The following is a 16,549-nucleotide window of genomic DNA, read 5'->3' on the forward strand; positions in this document are numbered from 1 at the left end:
TGCCTCGGGCAGGACCACAGCTCAGCTGGGGCGCAAAGGTCCCACCATTCCCAGTGGCTGGTCAGAGCCAAACCCAAACTACCTCTGACCAACAGGGGCCCATCCGGGCCAGCACTTACCTGTGCTCCTGGAGGCACATGGAGGCTGCGAGCAGCTCATTCCAGCAGGAGGAACAGCCTCCTCCGCTCCTCATGGGAGGAAGTCTGTTCAAAGGTCGAAGTGCACCACCTGGATCCTCGAACACTCACTTCCCTGGGAGGCATGGCGGGACCCCCGATCCACGCAGGAGAGAGAAATGTGCCAAGGAAAACATGGAAAGGCAGCAAGTGAGCTGTGTGTTGTACAGCTGGCCGGCCATGAACACGGCTCACCTCAGGAGCAGCTTTGAGGCTTGAGGCCAGCTTCTGGTCCTGGGGAATAGCTTTTGGTGAGTTTCCAGCAACTCAGGGACTTGTTCCACTCTGCCCTTCGGTGACCTTTCTCTTCTATTATCATTTAAAGAACAAAAAGAAAAGAAAAGGCACTGGCCATTCCCATAGGGGGTCACCTCTCCCTCTGCCCTGCCCTAGGGCCGGGGGCTAAGCCAGTCATCAGTCCTGGCTGGTTTGGAGCCGGCTTTCTCGCCTACAGCCAGCGGTAAGAGAATTTGTCTGCTCCTAGGTTCATTTGTCTAAACTCTCCGGGGTCTTAAAGCAAGACTGAAGGAATTATCCCAGGCAAAGGTCAGATAGGTCATAGTGACTCTGCAAACTGCCCTACAGATACTGAACAGAACCTTTTAAAAATCAATATTTTTAACATCAGTGACTAATCTACATCTCCCCCCGTCTTTCTAAATGTTATCATGTGATCAGGCAGCCACAGGAGCCTGTCATGATCAACACGTGCTGTCTAAATACCCTTGGGGTGGGCAGAGGGCTAACTGGGGGACCTCTGGCCACTGTCCTCGGCCTCCCTTCCCTCCACGATCCCGTGGACCTGCTGGTCTAAAAGGATGCCAGACGAATTTAAACCACTAGTCACCAGGCTCAAGACAGGACCAGGCCCTGGTGTGAGAACTGGTGACCACAGGTGAGGATGGACACACCCCCAGCGAGGCAGAGGTGACGGCACATTGTGATGAAGGCTACAAAAGGGGAGGCAGGTTCGAATCGCAGCTCGGCCTCTCAGGCAGGCAGCTTAGCCTCTCTGGGCTCATCCCCTCACCTGCAGAAAGTGGCTACGAGGACTGAGCTGGTGCGAGCCAGACACCAAACCCTTCCTGTACAGGAGCAGGGCTGACACTCATGTGGGAGACCTTGCAATGTCACAGGGATGCTTTTCCTGCCAGAGTGTCCCGTTATGTGCCTGGCACTGCATCAGGCACATGAATTCCACAAACGTGGTTCTCCCATCCAGGCAAGGACTCCTTACCCCACAGACTCCCCAAAACTGCATGGGAAGCGGCACGTGTGCTCATGTGCATTTTTGCGTAGAGAAGCTGACGGGGTGTCCAAGAGCTGCGTGGCTGCGTGATAGCTAAGGACCGCCGTTTTCGGGGTCTGCCATCAAGCAAAGAGCAGATGCGGTGACGATTGGTAAAAGGGCTGCTGGCGTGAGTTACTGGGAGCGGACGCAGACCACGCAAGTGCTCTCCTCCCCCGCTGCAGGTACGTGTCCCCTCCGCATCTTCATCCATGCTCTGCGTGATGCCATGCACGCACAGCAGCCGGGCAGGCGCGGGTGGAGGCCAGGGAGAACTGCACACTGGACCGTGGGCCTGGATGTGGTGAGTCTGTGGGCTGCGGGCTGAGAGGGACAGGAGCAGCCCGGGTCGCCCAGGAAGATCGAAGGCTTTGCCCTGAAAACAGACTGGTTGCCCGGGTCCTGGTATCTTGGACTCCTGCTGCTCCCAGTGGAGGGGCTGGTAGAGGATCCGCTGGGCTGGAGTCAGAGTCAGTGTTTTTACATTTAAAAATGTGAATCAGAGGTTGCTCCTGCCCCAGCTCTCCAATCATCTGCCATCACATAAAGGGAACCAGAAAGTCTTGCCTGTGGCCTGCATCCGCTCACTCCCTGCAGTCTTCAAATGACCCCAGTCACGTGTTCTAGGGCCTTTGCACCCACTCTTCCTGATGCCTGGACTCTTACCCCAGAGTAGTCCTTTGCATAAAACCATTTCTATTGAAAAGTTGAGCTGCAAATATGCCTTTGATTAAAAAATATAATAAACTATATAGCCAGGAGTCATTTTTCTGGACAGCCATTTGTGCCAGGTGCTCAGGACATTAAGTACTCGTTCATGGGGGGAAGCTGCAGCTGGGGGGGGGGAATCCCCTGGGGACAGCTTGAACCCTCACGATCAAGGTTACTCGTGAAACAAACCAGATATTTCTAAATACCACTTTGCACTTTGAAAATCATATTTGTAACAATATTTCCAAGTGACAATTACAAAATTCAATATCTGATGCTGGGAAAGCTGGACATCCACATGCAAAAGAATGAAGTCGGACCCTGCCCTAACACCACATTCAAATGTTACCTCAAAATAGATGAAAGACCCCAATGTAAGATCTAAACCAATAAAATTCTTAGAAGAAAACACAGGGGTCATACACACGACCATGAATTTGGCAGTGACTTCTTGGACACGACACCAAATACACAGGCAACAAAAGAGAAAACAGGTTACGTCAGACTTGATCAAAACGTATATTTCCAGTACATCAAAGGACACTATCAACAAAGTAAAAGGATAAACTACGGAATGGAAATAGATAGTTTAAAAAGTCATATAGCTAACAACGGGTTAATATCAGAATAGACAAATTCCTGCCACTGAACAGCAAAAAGACAAACATCCCAATTAAAAAACGAGCAAAGGACTTGAATAGATATTTCTCCAAAGAAGATACACACATGGGCAATAAGCCCACGAAAAAGATGCCCCACACCCATGACTCATCAGGGACATGCGAATCACAACCACAAGAGACCACCTCCCACCCACTAGGATGGCTGGGATCCTAGAACCGAAACAGAGAGCAAGTGTGGTGAGGAGGTGGAGAGTCTGTATGGAGAGGTTTATCGGTCTGTGGAAGTTTATCAGCTGGCGGTCTGGCTACATGACACACAGGATTACCATATGATACAGCAATTTCCCAGGTAGTGTACACCCAAAACCTTGCAGCGGGAACCCAGAGACGTGCGCACCAATACTCACTGCAGCATTATTCACAACAGCCAAAAGACGGGGGCAAGCCAAGTGCCCACCAACACACGCACGGACAGAGAGGGACACACTGTGGTGCACAGGTACAACAGAACACTCCTCAGCCACAAAAGGAATGAAGTTCTGACACCGGCTATGACGAGAATGAACCCTGAAGACATTATATATACGAAGTGAAATAAGCCAGACCAAGAAGGACAAATACTTTATGATTCCACTTATATGAGCTAGGTAGAGAACTCAAATCCCTAGAGACAGAAGCAGAACAGAGGATACCGGGGCTGGGAGGGGGCAGCTGGAGAATGGGAGTTATTGCTTAATGGGTACAGTTTCTGAGTGGTATGATAAAACGTTCTGGAAATAAATAGTGGTGATGATTATATAAGACTGTGACTGTTTTTAATACCACTGATTTCTACACTTAAAAATGGTTAAATTTTATGTTTAGCATTTATGTTTATGCGGTAAATTTTATAGTTTTTAAAAACTTGGAAAACTACAAATAACACAACAGTCACAGTCACGTTGTAACACACACTAGCACATTCAACGGCTGCCTCAGTCCACGCCTGCATCTGGAGACAAGTTTATGTGGGCTTGGCCTCAGAGCAGAGTGACAGGGGCCTTCACGATGAGTCCTGTGGAGATGAGGTGAACCAGGGGTCTCTTGCCCTCCCACCTGAGCCTGGACTTAGAAGGTATCCAAAGACTTTGGGTTTGTTCCCTCCACCTTCTTGTGCGTGCATGCCCCCTACAGGATGCCGCATGCTACGGTGTGTCCTACACTAGACTAGGGTCTGCCCTGGAGACCTTACCCTGGTCAGAGAAGTCCTTCCCCAGTAGTCTAAGCACACACATCATTAAAATAAATAAATAGAGCAACCTTCACCTTCAGGACTTAGTAGGAAATCACTTAAGTCTATGAAAGTATTTATCGCCATTTCCATTCACATTTATGTCATGGAGTATAGCTAGGTCTGGCAGAATCGGTGTGATGGGCACACGTACAACTTGTCTGAAACCCTTCCTTGCCCGTGGTCTGACTTCCAACCTTGGGCTGACTTTCTCAGTCCCAGACTTGTGTTGCTGGCTTGGTTCTCTAATTTTAAAATCCTCTGGAATAAGAGAAAGACACAGGACTATATAAATATCTGGGATGATCAGAACTCCTTACAACATTAGGCTTCTCCCAATTCATACCATGAGCAGATAGGAGCAAAGTCATCTACGAGGCCCACTCCTTGCAGAGCTCACAGGGACAGGTTCAAGCGGGGATAAGAGGCCTGTTCAGATCACCTGTGGGGGGCGGGGGGGCCAGGGGAGGTGAAGACTACAGGCCTGACAGGTTTCACACCTTTGCACGAAAAACTGACACCACCAGGAGGGAAGAGTTCCTTAACTTAAATATAAGAGCAATTCTTCACAAATTAAATTTTTAAAATGTGTCATTTTACTGCTTTTGTTTTTGGTTTTTAAATTCACTACAGACCTCAAACATTGTCAAGTAGTTGCTTTTATGCATATTTTTAAAATTATATTTCTTTTGCTCTCTAGCTGCAAAAAATTTTTTAAAGAACTCATGTTTTCTCCTTGACCTTCACACAAAGAGCAGAATATTAGAAAGGCTAGCCACACTTTCAAGTTGGCCTTAAGTACTTTTCCTGTAACATACATTCATGACATGTATTTGTCATTTTGCTTCCCAAAGGAGTTTTCCTAAGAATTCCTGCTATCCTTAGCACTTCAAACTGAGGAGAGAAAACTCATCCTTCTTAAACATGCCCATCCACTAATCAGCAAAGCGACGCAACAGTCACAGGTCTGGCCCAGTGTCACTTCTCTCTATGCGCCGCTGCTCCCCCTTCAGCAGGAAAAAGACCCTGCGTGTCTACTACAGGCAGCGCAAACTAATTACATTAGTGTAGCTCCCATTACCTTATCAAACAATCAAAAAGGAAATGATACCATGATAGGAAAATTACAAAAACACATCTTCAATTTTATTCGCCAATCATCAGGCCTTACAGAAACATGCAGCACAGATGGACCAATTTCTGCCTCCATGAATTTTAAATTGCTTTTTACAACATTTCTCTGGCTCTGATGAGTTAGTGTTGCACAATATGCTGGCTTGTGAAATTCAAGCAACTGTGCCTTCGCCTAAGCTCCTTCATTCAGCCTCAGCCATAAATTGCACGCTGCCTATACAAGTCTACTTAAAAGAAAAATGGAAGTTATTCTAAAATGCCACACAGCAGAAACCGCTTACAAACGTATCCAAGGCTGCTGGTGGAAGAGATACCTGCGTGTGTCTTCGCGCGTACAGGGCCCGCGCAGCCCACGGCCCGGCGTCATGCTGCAGGAAGCATCGCCAAAAGAAAGAAGTGACCGCGTTCCCTGACATGACCTTACGGAGTGATTCAGATGGACTTCCACTCCCACACCTACTAGTGTCTATGGGAAGTGAAGTGGGGTCCCCCCTTGTCATCAGCCAGGGCCTAGCTGCAGATGAGAAGGAAATCTAGGGTGAAGGGAGCCTGGTACACACCTTGTACATCATTTAAAGAACTGGAACCAACGGCATTTGCTCTCATCCATGACGCCCTTTTCAGGACACTTATTATATGAAACAGCAGACTTCATTCTGAGTTCATAAAGGGCCCAGAATGACGCAAGGGGAGTTTTTCTACCAAGCATTGTCATATACGGCTTCCTACTATCAAGTCCGTAATATTTCAGAAAACAATAGTTGGAGCACAGCAATGACTCTTATGACTCTCTTTATTCAAAAATAAAAGAGGCACAAAAATACAGAGCTGAAATGTCCAATGGCATCTGAACGAGCAGGTTCATGAAAAGGTTTAAAGGTAAACTTGCATTTGGGGGATTCATTATAATTACTAGAGAAAGGATGGACTGTTTTTCAAAGAAATGTGTCTCAGGAAAATGCTGACCAATGGGGTAGGTGGTTATTTAATTTCCCATTTTGGGGGGGAACCCACAGGTCTCAGAAAGTCCCCTGAGCAGCAGAAACCACTCTAAGAAGCCAGGCACAGCTGATATGGCTGTTGCAACAGGATGGATTCTTTCTCAGGCTCCCCTTGGCAAGATTAACCACCCACCCACAAGTGCCTTTACTTCCAGGAGGAAGCTGTGTGGGTACATATGAATTCAAATCCATCTCTAGTCAAGAACATCTGGCACACAGGGATGGCGTCAGCAAAGTGGGGACCTGGGGAAGGGGAAGGAACATGGCTATGCATCACACTCCAGAGCGCGAAGGTCTTCCAGGAGCTCCTGGGCCACGGTCTGCAGGTGGGGGTTGCGGCTCTTGGACATGGCCAGGATGCGCTGCAGGGGCAGGGAGCTTCGGAACTCGGAGGCCGACTTGGAGAAAATTTCTGGTTCCAGAACCACCGACTGGACAAGTCGTAAAACATGAAGACACACCTCTGCATCTGGATCTGGGGGGAAAGAGGTAACACTCTGGTTAGAATAAAACTCCTGCAGGGATCTCAGGGTAGAATCTACCCCTCAAGGTTCCTGGATTTTCTGAATGACAGATCTGACAGTTTTGAAAACTACAAGCTGACCCAGAAACAGCGTCACTCCTTGATGTAAAAGCTTAGCTCATAAGAAGAGCATGACAAAGCTCAGCCATCATCTATTTAGTAACATCCTGTCTTCAAATATTACTCACAATCACGTAACTTCAAAATGCTGAACTAAAAATACAAGGGCTTTTCACGTTGTTGACTATAATTCTGTCCATTTGCAAGACTCTTTTCAAAGGTATTTCTTCATCTCCACTCGGACTGCAGCAAATCCCTCAGAAACCACGGTGTCTGTTCAGGACACTGAGTTCCAGCCACAGGCTGCAGCCTTCACACTGTATTCCATTTTTTCCACGTGAGTTACAGAACCCGGTAGCCCTGCACACATTGTAGCAACCACTGAAAACAGCCAGACTGAAACAACAGTCCAACACAAAGCCCTACCCCTTAACCACGTGGAACCAGCTTTCCTTACCATTTCTCCTTGTGGGGAGCCTTTAACATGCCATTAATTTACTTCTTGATTGGATATTGTAATTGGAACTGGGCTCAAAATCAGTCCCTCTTTCATAGCACCACACTTACAAAACCTTTGAAATAGCTGAATTGAAAGAGTGGATGGAACAAACCTTCAGTGGGAACGGCCACAACACCAAGGCCCACTCGGAGCTCGCCCGATTGAATCAGAGCCCCCAGGGCACCGTGAGGACTGCTGTGCTAGGAAGGGAGAAAAGAAAACCCTGCTGTATCTTGGACAGGGGCAGGGATGTCTGAAGCCCAGAGGGGAAGGAGGGAAACATGTCAGTACGAGACCTGCCAAAGTGGCTGCCGCAGGGAGGATAGCGTCACTAGGAAGCCCCCACCACCCCAACGCCGGGACAGTAGCTGAACCAAAACAATAGAGATGCCCCCTCCATCCTCCACCAGGAGCCCAGCGGAGGAGCCACGGACGGAAGGACACCCTCTGAGGCACAGACCCAAATGGAAGCGGGAGGGGGGCGGGGGGGGGGGCGGGGGGGGGCCGGGGGGGTTGTGGCAGGACACTGAGGAAGGCATGCTGACAACTCCGCCCCACCCTCAGACAAGGAAAGGTGAGCGGAATTTGTAACCCCTCAACTTTTTCTTTATCAAATTTGTTTTATCTCTTCTAATGCCTTTGCTTTTTCATATAAATTCTAGTATATCTTTGTCTGCCACTGTTAAAAATTTTGCTGCAATCTGGATTGAAACTGCAGTAAACCAGGATATGAGTTTGGAAGAGAACCAGTATCTTCACTACGCTGTTTCCCTTTTTTCTTCTGCTTACGGGCATATTGTCTGTAATGCGCAGTTTTCACTCAACATTGTGCTGTAGACGTTCGTCTGAACGGATAACAGAAGCTGTAGTTCACCCCTTTCCCATCCATTCGACTGCATGAATTGATCACAATTTATTGTCCATTCTTCTACTAATGAATATTTGGGGGTTTTCGTGATTTATGCTATTATAAATTATAAGCAGTTCTTCCATTAAAAAATTTAAGTACCTCCAGTGAGATTTTTTTCTTTTGGGGGGGACACGGGGTTTCAAATCCCTATTCTACATGTTCTTAATGAAGCCTTTAAAAATTATAAAATAAGGCACACACAAAATTAGAGAAAAGAATATAAATAATGTCTATGTACTCACCACCCAACTTAGTCATATCTTAATATTTTTTCCCACCCGTCCTCCCACCACCCTCCCCTTTGGCAACCATCGCCTTGTTCTTTGAATCCATGGGTTTGCTTCTGTTTTGTTTTGTATATTCATTTGTTTAGATTCCACATGTAAGTGACGAGTGACTTCACTCATCACAATGCCCTCTACGTCCATCCGTGTGGTCAAAAGTGGCAAGACTGCCTTCCTTTTAGGACTGAGTAATGCTCCTTACACACACACACATCACATCTTCTTTATCCATTTATCTGTTGATGGGCACTTAGGTTGCTCTTATACTTTGGCTGTTGTAAATAAGGCTGTAATAAACACAGGGGCGCATATATCTTTTTGAATTAATGTTTTTGTTTTCTTCAGACAGATACGCAGAGGTGGAACTGCGGGGCCATACGGCGGGTGTTTTCCACAGTGGCTGCACCAGTTTACATTTGCACCAACCAGGCCCGAGGGTGCCCTCTTCTCCACATCCAGCCCTTGTCGGTTCATTTTCTGGTCACAGCCATTCTGACAGGTGTGAGGTGCTATCTCACCGTAGTTTTGATTTGCATTTCCCTGGTGGTTAGTGATGTTGAGCATCTTTTCATATGTTTATTGGCCCTCTGTAAGTCCTCTCTGGAGAAATGTCCTCCATTTTTAATTGAAAAATTGTTTTGGTGTTAAGTTGTATGAGTTCCGAATATATTTTGGATATTAACCCTTTATCAGATGTATCACTGGTGAATATCTTTTCCCATTAAACAGATTTTCTTTTCATTTTGTTGATGATTTCTTTTGCTGTGCAAGAACTTTTCAGTTTAATGTAGTCGCTTTGAAAAATAATTGTTTTTATTGCCCTTGCCCAAGGAGATGTATCCACAAAGATATTACTAAGACTGATGTCAAAGAGTTTACTGCCTATGTTTTCTTCAAGGAGTTTTATGGTTTCAGGTCTTATATTTAAGTCTTTACTTTGAGTTTATTTTTGTATATGATGTAAGAAAGAGGTCCAATTTCATTTTTTTGCATGTATCTGCACCCTCAGCACAAGCAAAGGTTAGAGGAACATGAAGCCAGAGCAGCACAGAAGGTAACCACTGCAGCAACAAAACCCAAACGCAGCGTAACGCCCCAACGGACTGACAAGAGGCGTGGCCTTTTCTGCAGTCAACACATTGACTTCATTCTCTCCTGCAGAGGCTGGCCCACCATGGCCCAGAGGCCAAATGCAGCCCACAACCTATTTCTGTATAGTCTGTGAGCTAAGAGTGATATTTACAACTTTCAAGGGTTATTTAAAAAGAAAAACAAACAGAAGACTAGTGTGCAACAGAAACCACACATGGCCTTCAAAGGTCAAAGTATTTACTACCTGGCCCATTACAGGAAAAGTCTGCGAGACCTCCCCCTACCCCACACACACCCTCTACTGCTCTACACACAATGTCCAGCATCGGGTCAGAGCTGACAATGCCAAAGCCAGGGAAACAGAAAGCCCAAGGCAATAAAGTAAGTAAGCACCAGACTGAGATGACCCAGATACAGGACCAAGTACAAGAACAATCAGAAAAGGAATTTGAAATAAATATGGTTAATAAATAGGAAAACACTTTAGAACAAGAACTATTACCAGAAATAAGGAGGAACTTTGCATAATTATAAAGAGGTCAATGAGCGAAAATGACAATAGTGCTAACTACTCATGCACCTAACAACAGAGCTTCAAAAGACACAAAGCACAATAAAATAGAACTCCAAGGGCAAATAAACCAACTCACAATTTCAGCTGGAAACTTTTAACACTCTTATTTCCATTATTAATTTTAAAAAATGAAGAAAAAAAATCTGTAAGGATACAGAATCCCTGAATAATAAATGCTCAACCCACTTGACCTAATTGACATTTAAAAGAATTCAGAGGACATTCTATGATTACAGGGGATTAAATTAGAAATTAAAAATGTATAATAAACAATAAAACATGTGAAAAATCCCCAAATAAACTATCACCCTTCTAAACAATCTCTGGATCAAAAAGGAAGTCCTAGGGGAAACTAGGAAATATTGTAAATAATATGAAAATGAAAACATTATAAAAATTTGTGGATGTAGTTACATTAGTACTTATGAGGGGAAATTATAGCATTAAATGTTCATATTAGGAAAAAAAAACAAAGGTCTCAAATAAGTTATCACAGCTTTCATTTCTTATTTTAAAAATTAAAAACAACTGATCTTCAAAAGATACAGTTAGGAAATGAAAAAACAAGCCACTAGACTGGGAGAAAATATTTGTAGGACACTTACGTGATAAAACAAACAAACAAAACCTGAATCCAGAATATGAAGAGACCTCTGAAAACTCAATAACAACAAAACAATCCAATAAAAATAGACAAAATATTTGATCAGCACTTGAGTTTTGACCTGTTTCCAACCTGGGCTGGTTCACCCCTCCTTAGGCAACCTGGTGATCCCCCCGAAATATCTGAAAATACAAATTTTTTCATGTGCTTACTTCACATTTGTATATATTCTTCGATTAGGTGTCTTTTCTTGAACTCAAGGCACGGGGACTCCCCCATGCATCACCATCGACGGATACACCCTGGAGGTTGTCAACGACTTCACTTACCTCGGGTCCACCATCTCGAGCTCTCTGTCAGTCGACTTGGAGGTCAACCGGAGAATCGCCAGGGCAGCCACAGTTATGGCCAGACTGAACCGGCGAGCGTGGAACAATTCCAGCCTCACTGAGAAAACCAGACTGCGCATCTACCAAGCCTGCGTACTCAGCACTCTCCTCTATGGCAGCGAGACGTGGACCACCTACGCAAGGCACGAAAGGAAACTCAACAGCTTCCACATGAGGTGCCTGCGACGCGTCCTGCATGTCGCCTGGCAGGATAAGGTCCCCAACACCGAGGTGCTGAAGCGAGCCAATATGAGCAGTTTGCATGCAGTTCTTAGCGAGAGACGCCTCAGGTGGCTCGGCCATGTCAAAAGAATGGATGCAGGCCGTATCCCCAAAGACCTCCTCTACGGCGAGCTAGCAGAAGGCAAGAGGATGACAGGGCGCCCAAAACTGCGGTTCAAAGACATCTGCAAAAAGGACATGACACAATGCTCCATCAATCTCAACACATGGGAAGTTCAAGCAGACGACCGCCTAGCCTGGAGGCTCGCGGTCAGGCAAGGTACGTCACGCGCGGAGGCTGCGCGCAACGAGGAGGCGGTCCAGAAAAGATCGAGGCGGAAGCAGCGTCAGCAGCAGCAACAACAGCCATCTGCCTTCACCTGTACCAAGTGCGGCAGGGATTGTCACTCCCGAATCGGACTGCACAGCCATTCTCGGCGGTGCAGATAGACTCTCAAGAAGCTACGCCATCGTCTCTCGAGACGGACGGCTGCCGACGACGACGAGGTGTCTTTTCAAATATTTTATTTACAGTGTCTATGCTTATAATTGCCAAAAACTAAAAATAACCGAAGGTCCTTCAACTGATGAACAGACAGAGGCTGTTGGATATTGCAGAAGAGTAATTAGCAACAAAAGAAATTAACAACTGATATGCACAATAACATGGTGAATCTCAAACGCATTATGTTCAGGAAAAAAGCCAGACTTTAATATCTACGTACTTCGTGATTCTGTTTCTACGCCACCTGGAAATGGTTAAAACTATAGGAACAGAAAACCAACCAGTGGTTGCTCGGGGCCGGGTCACCAAGGAGGGGCCAATTACAAGGGGGCACAAGAGAATATTCTGAGGTGACAGCACTGTTCTACATCTCGATTATGGTGGTGGTCACATGGTACAAGCAACTGTTTAAAAAAATCACAGAACCGTCTACTAATAAGTGAACTCCACTCTGTAAACTATAACTCAAGAAACCTGACCTTTTAGAAGGGATGCATTTACACCCCTGGACCCTCACCTGTCCCTGCCCTGTCTCCCTCGTCTCAATAAACAGCACCACCAACCACCCAATGCTCAAACCACAACAGGTATTGATTGTCACTGATGCCTCTCTCCTTCCCTGCGCATCTGTCCGTGGTCTCGTTAACTCTCCCCCCAACACACCTTAAACCCGTTACCACCCCCTGGGCTAGGCTATCTTGTCTCACCTAGACCGCTACAATACCCTTGTCGGTGGCTTTCTTATTTAATACTTCCATTCTTTCTTCCTCCCATCCCTCTTCCCTCGCCACACAGCAACCAGAAGAAACCTTGTAAATGGAAATCAAAACTTGTCCCTTCCCTGCTCTCCAACAGATCTTCACTGCACCCAGGATAAAACCCTGTTCTCCAACCTGGCACAAGAAGCCGCACCTGACCTGGCCCTGCTGCTTCCCTGAGCTCATCTCCCAGCACTCGCCCCTCCTCACTGGGCACCAGTGACGCTGGCCTGCTCTTGGGTCCCTACATGTGCCTAAGTCCTTTTGTCCTAGATGCCCACCCTACCCAGAATGCCCTTCCCCCAACCTTCATATGCCTTGCTCCTTTCAAAGTTCAGCATAACAGTTTCAACTCCAACATGTGAAGACCTTGGCAACTGTTGCTCCCACCCGTATGACAAGAAAAGCGCAACAAGCTGAAAATCAAAGACTTTCCTTGGACCCATCACTGAAACGAGGGTGCGGGATGATGACAGGCAAACGTAGAGCGTGACAGCCACGATCAGTATTCCTGCAGCAGAACCACTGGAGCCGAAACTGACTGGAACTTGTAATTGATCATTCTGACAACTTGCTGGAAGCCATGACAGTAAGAGACTCCAGGGTGTATGTGGCAATCTTAGGGGGACCCCCACATTCTTGCGGGTTTGACTTCCAAGAACCCTACAAGGTTCTTGCATAGTCTGCCAGAGGGAAATGAAGAGTAACCACCCTGAAATACACTAGGGTGCTTCCCATGACAAATGCTTTTCTCCAGGAGAAGGGACTTTTCGAAGCCTGACCCCAGCACCCAAGGGGAAGGGCACTTCTCCCACTACAGCCCCTCCTTCGATTCCCAACTCACTTAAAGATGGGAGGGAGCTAGGAAACACTTGGGAGGGCCGCCGCCCGGGGACATAGGCCACTAGTATCACGAGATGCTGGAGTACTGTCCCCCCCACACACACACACTAAATCACACCAACAGAGATTACAATGCACAGCCACACACGGCAGGAACTACGAGCACAAGGGTCATAGCTGGGAGACGGCAGATGCTACCTAGGGAGGAGTTCTTAAGAGAAACCCACAGGTGACAGGGAAACGGTGAGAACAAGGGGAGCAGGAAGCCACTGGGACCACAGAACAGGTCCAATCCCCAGCCAGGTTAGCGTAGAACCACACACTGAAGCGCTCTTTACCCAGGAAACAGCACTGATCCTTCAACCAAAAATTACAAGGCCCACTGAAAGGAAAAATGCACAGTCTGCAAAGACAAACCGCGCTTCAGAACCACACTCAGATATGACAGATTTCGGAATGATCAGACAGGGAACTGAAAAGAACCAGGATCGAAAAGAAGCTACGGGCTCTGTACTAGCCAGCTCGGGCTGCCAAGACCGAATACCACAGATGGGGTGGCTTACACAACAGAAAGTATTTTCTCACAATTCTGAAGGCTGACAGACAGTTCAAGATCTAGGTGGCGGCAGGGCTGGCTTCCCTGAGGCCTTGTCCTGCAGATGGCCTTTTCTCTCGGCTCACACATGCCCGGTGTCTCTCCCTGCGTCCTAATCTCTTCTTAGGAGAACACCTGTCAAACTGGATTAGTACCCACCTCAGTGGCCTCATTTTAACTTAATTACTTCTTTAGCATCCCTGTTTCCAAACACAGTCACTGAGATACTGGGTAGGTTCGGGCTTCGAAACATGAGTTTTCTACAGTTCAGCCCATAACAGGCTCGAAGGCAAGAACAGAAGGGCAATGTGAACAGAGAAGTGGAATCTTCAAAACAGGATCCATTTCAGCTCAAATATTCTCTCTTCAGAGAGTCATTCCCTTACCACCAATGTAACTACCCACTCATTCTGTCACCCATCACCCTACTTTAATTCTCTGGATATCAGTTATTCTGTGGAGTTACCTTCTCTCCCTCCAGCCCCAGTGAAGAGCTTCAGGAAAGCACAGACCCTGTCTGCCTTGCCCTACCCTGTATCCCAGTACAGTCAGTATTTGCTGAATGAAGGAGAAGGCTGCATTTTACGTGGCTACGGCTGATATAACACAAATGATAGGAACATTTCAGAACAAATAGAACGGCCAGGCAAGCTGCAGAGACAGCAGTGCAGCCCTCAAAAAAGGGCGAAGTAAAACAAGCCCCTGGAGGTCATATGTGATGAGACACACGCAGGCAGGGGTGCAGCCCAACAGGAACAACTTCATGGTGACACTGTCATAAGGAAACAGTCAGCCTGATGACCACGCTGGAAGGGAACACTGACTGGGGGAAAGGCAAGTGGCTTATAAGCACCCAAACTATACAAGGGGGAGAAAAGCATGAAACTCAGATCTGTCTGGGCCACAGATTAGCACATTCTGAGTTATAACTACATAATTTATCTTTTAAAACAATCGTGGAAAACCTAATTACTTGAGACTGAGAACATTCCCACAGACGGCTCAGTTTGGGGTTTAGAAATGGTGAAGCAACTTAAATGAGAAAAGGCGAATATTCATTCACCCGACTCCAACACAGACAGGACACAGATGTTAGCATTTTTGACAGGAGTTTCTAAGCAGCTATCATAAAAGTTCTTCGGTGAACAACCATACCAAGCTGGAAACAAAAGAAAAAATAGCAAGCCACAGCAAAGAGACAGAAGATATAAAGAACAAAATGGAAACATTATAACTGAAAGATACAGTAACTGAAATTAAAAACCTGACGGGGACAGAATGGAGGGGCCAGAGGAAAGCAGCAGTGATCTGGAAGACAGGACAAGAGAAATGACCCAGCCCGAGCGACAGGGAGAAAACCGAGCAAAAGAATGAACACAGCCTCTGTGCTCAACGGGACTGTAGCAAAGATCTCATATTCAAGTCCCTGCAGTTCTGGTAAGAGAGGGAAAGTCAGCAGTGCTAGAAAGTACTCCCAGAAATTATCACTAAGATTTTACTCTATTTGGCAACAGACACAAACCTACAGATCCAAGAAGCTGAGCAAATGCCAGACAGAGTAGACCTCAAGATCTGTGCCAAGATACATCACAGCCAAACTTCTAAAGACAAAATCTTGAAAGCAGCAAGAGAGAAATGACACCTCACCTATGGTAGAAAAACAATTCAGTAATACTAGATTTCTCATCAGAAACCATGGCAGCCGGAAGGAATGGATGCAATATTTTCCATGTGTTGAAACAAAAGAACTGTCAACTCAGAATCCTTTCCCCAGGGGCAATGTCCTTCAGAAGTGAAGGGGAATTCAAGACATTCTTCAGCTGAAGAAAAATTAAGAGAAGCTGTCCCAGGCAAACTCTAAAAGAATGGCTAATCACACAAAAACCTGTACAACTGGTACACGGAAGTTCCTAGGTGCATGATTCAGTAACAGCCTGTTGAGAGTGTAAATCAGCTCCTCTATGGTATTGCTGCCTGGCCTTCCCTTTTGTTCAGCCCAGTGGGGATCCCTAAGGTAACGCTGGCCCCTCATGCAAGCCACGCCCTCCATAACAGCCCAGAGAGCCACAAGCAAATGGAAGCCCTGAGACGATTTCTCCAGTGCCCTGAGATCAACAGTCTCCCCTGCCTCCCAGCGCCTTCTCCTATGTGCCCCTTAGATAGACCCCTGTGGGGCTTGCCCCAAACCCACTCTTTTGGTTTGAATTCACCACTCCAGCCCTAGCCTGGGAACCTCAAAGCACTCCACCCACAGACCCTCATAAAGGCATGAGCCCCAGGTCCTGCCTCTCTCTGTCTGCCCTTTGCCTTGACCTCCCCATACGGCCCCTCCAAGTTTGCCAGGTACCTCCCCCAGGACCTGTGAATAATAAACTTCTCTATTTCAATTCCCTTGTGATCTACTGTTGAACTGCAGCTCACTATCCAGCAACCTGTGCTGCATTTACTAAGTGTTAATTTAACAATTTATACTACAGCCCCAAAGTGG

At 46.6% G+C, this 16,549-nt stretch overlaps 1 protein-coding gene across 1 annotated transcript in view; it reads right to left on the reverse strand.

Annotated features, from left to right (window-relative positions):
* Window positions 1–6,250: 6,250 nt before the first annotated feature.
* HSF2BP (heat shock transcription factor 2 binding protein) overlaps window positions 6,251–16,549 on the reverse strand; it is a 76,602-nt gene continuing 66,303 nt past the window's right edge. Inside the window, exon 7 of the mRNA XM_090272070.1 lies at window positions 6,251–6,678. Within this exon, the coding sequence (XP_090128196.1) occupies window positions 6,470–6,678 (209 nt within the window). The 3' untranslated portion in view covers window positions 6,251–6,469. The remainder of the gene's footprint in view (window positions 6,679–16,549) is intronic.

Source organism: Furipterus horrens, unplaced genomic scaffold (assembly GCF_987537825.1).
Source record: "Furipterus horrens unplaced genomic scaffold, mFurHor1.1.pri manual_scaffold_1, whole genome shotgun sequence".
NCBI lineage: Eukaryota > Metazoa > Chordata > Mammalia > Chiroptera > Furipteridae > Furipterus > Furipterus horrens.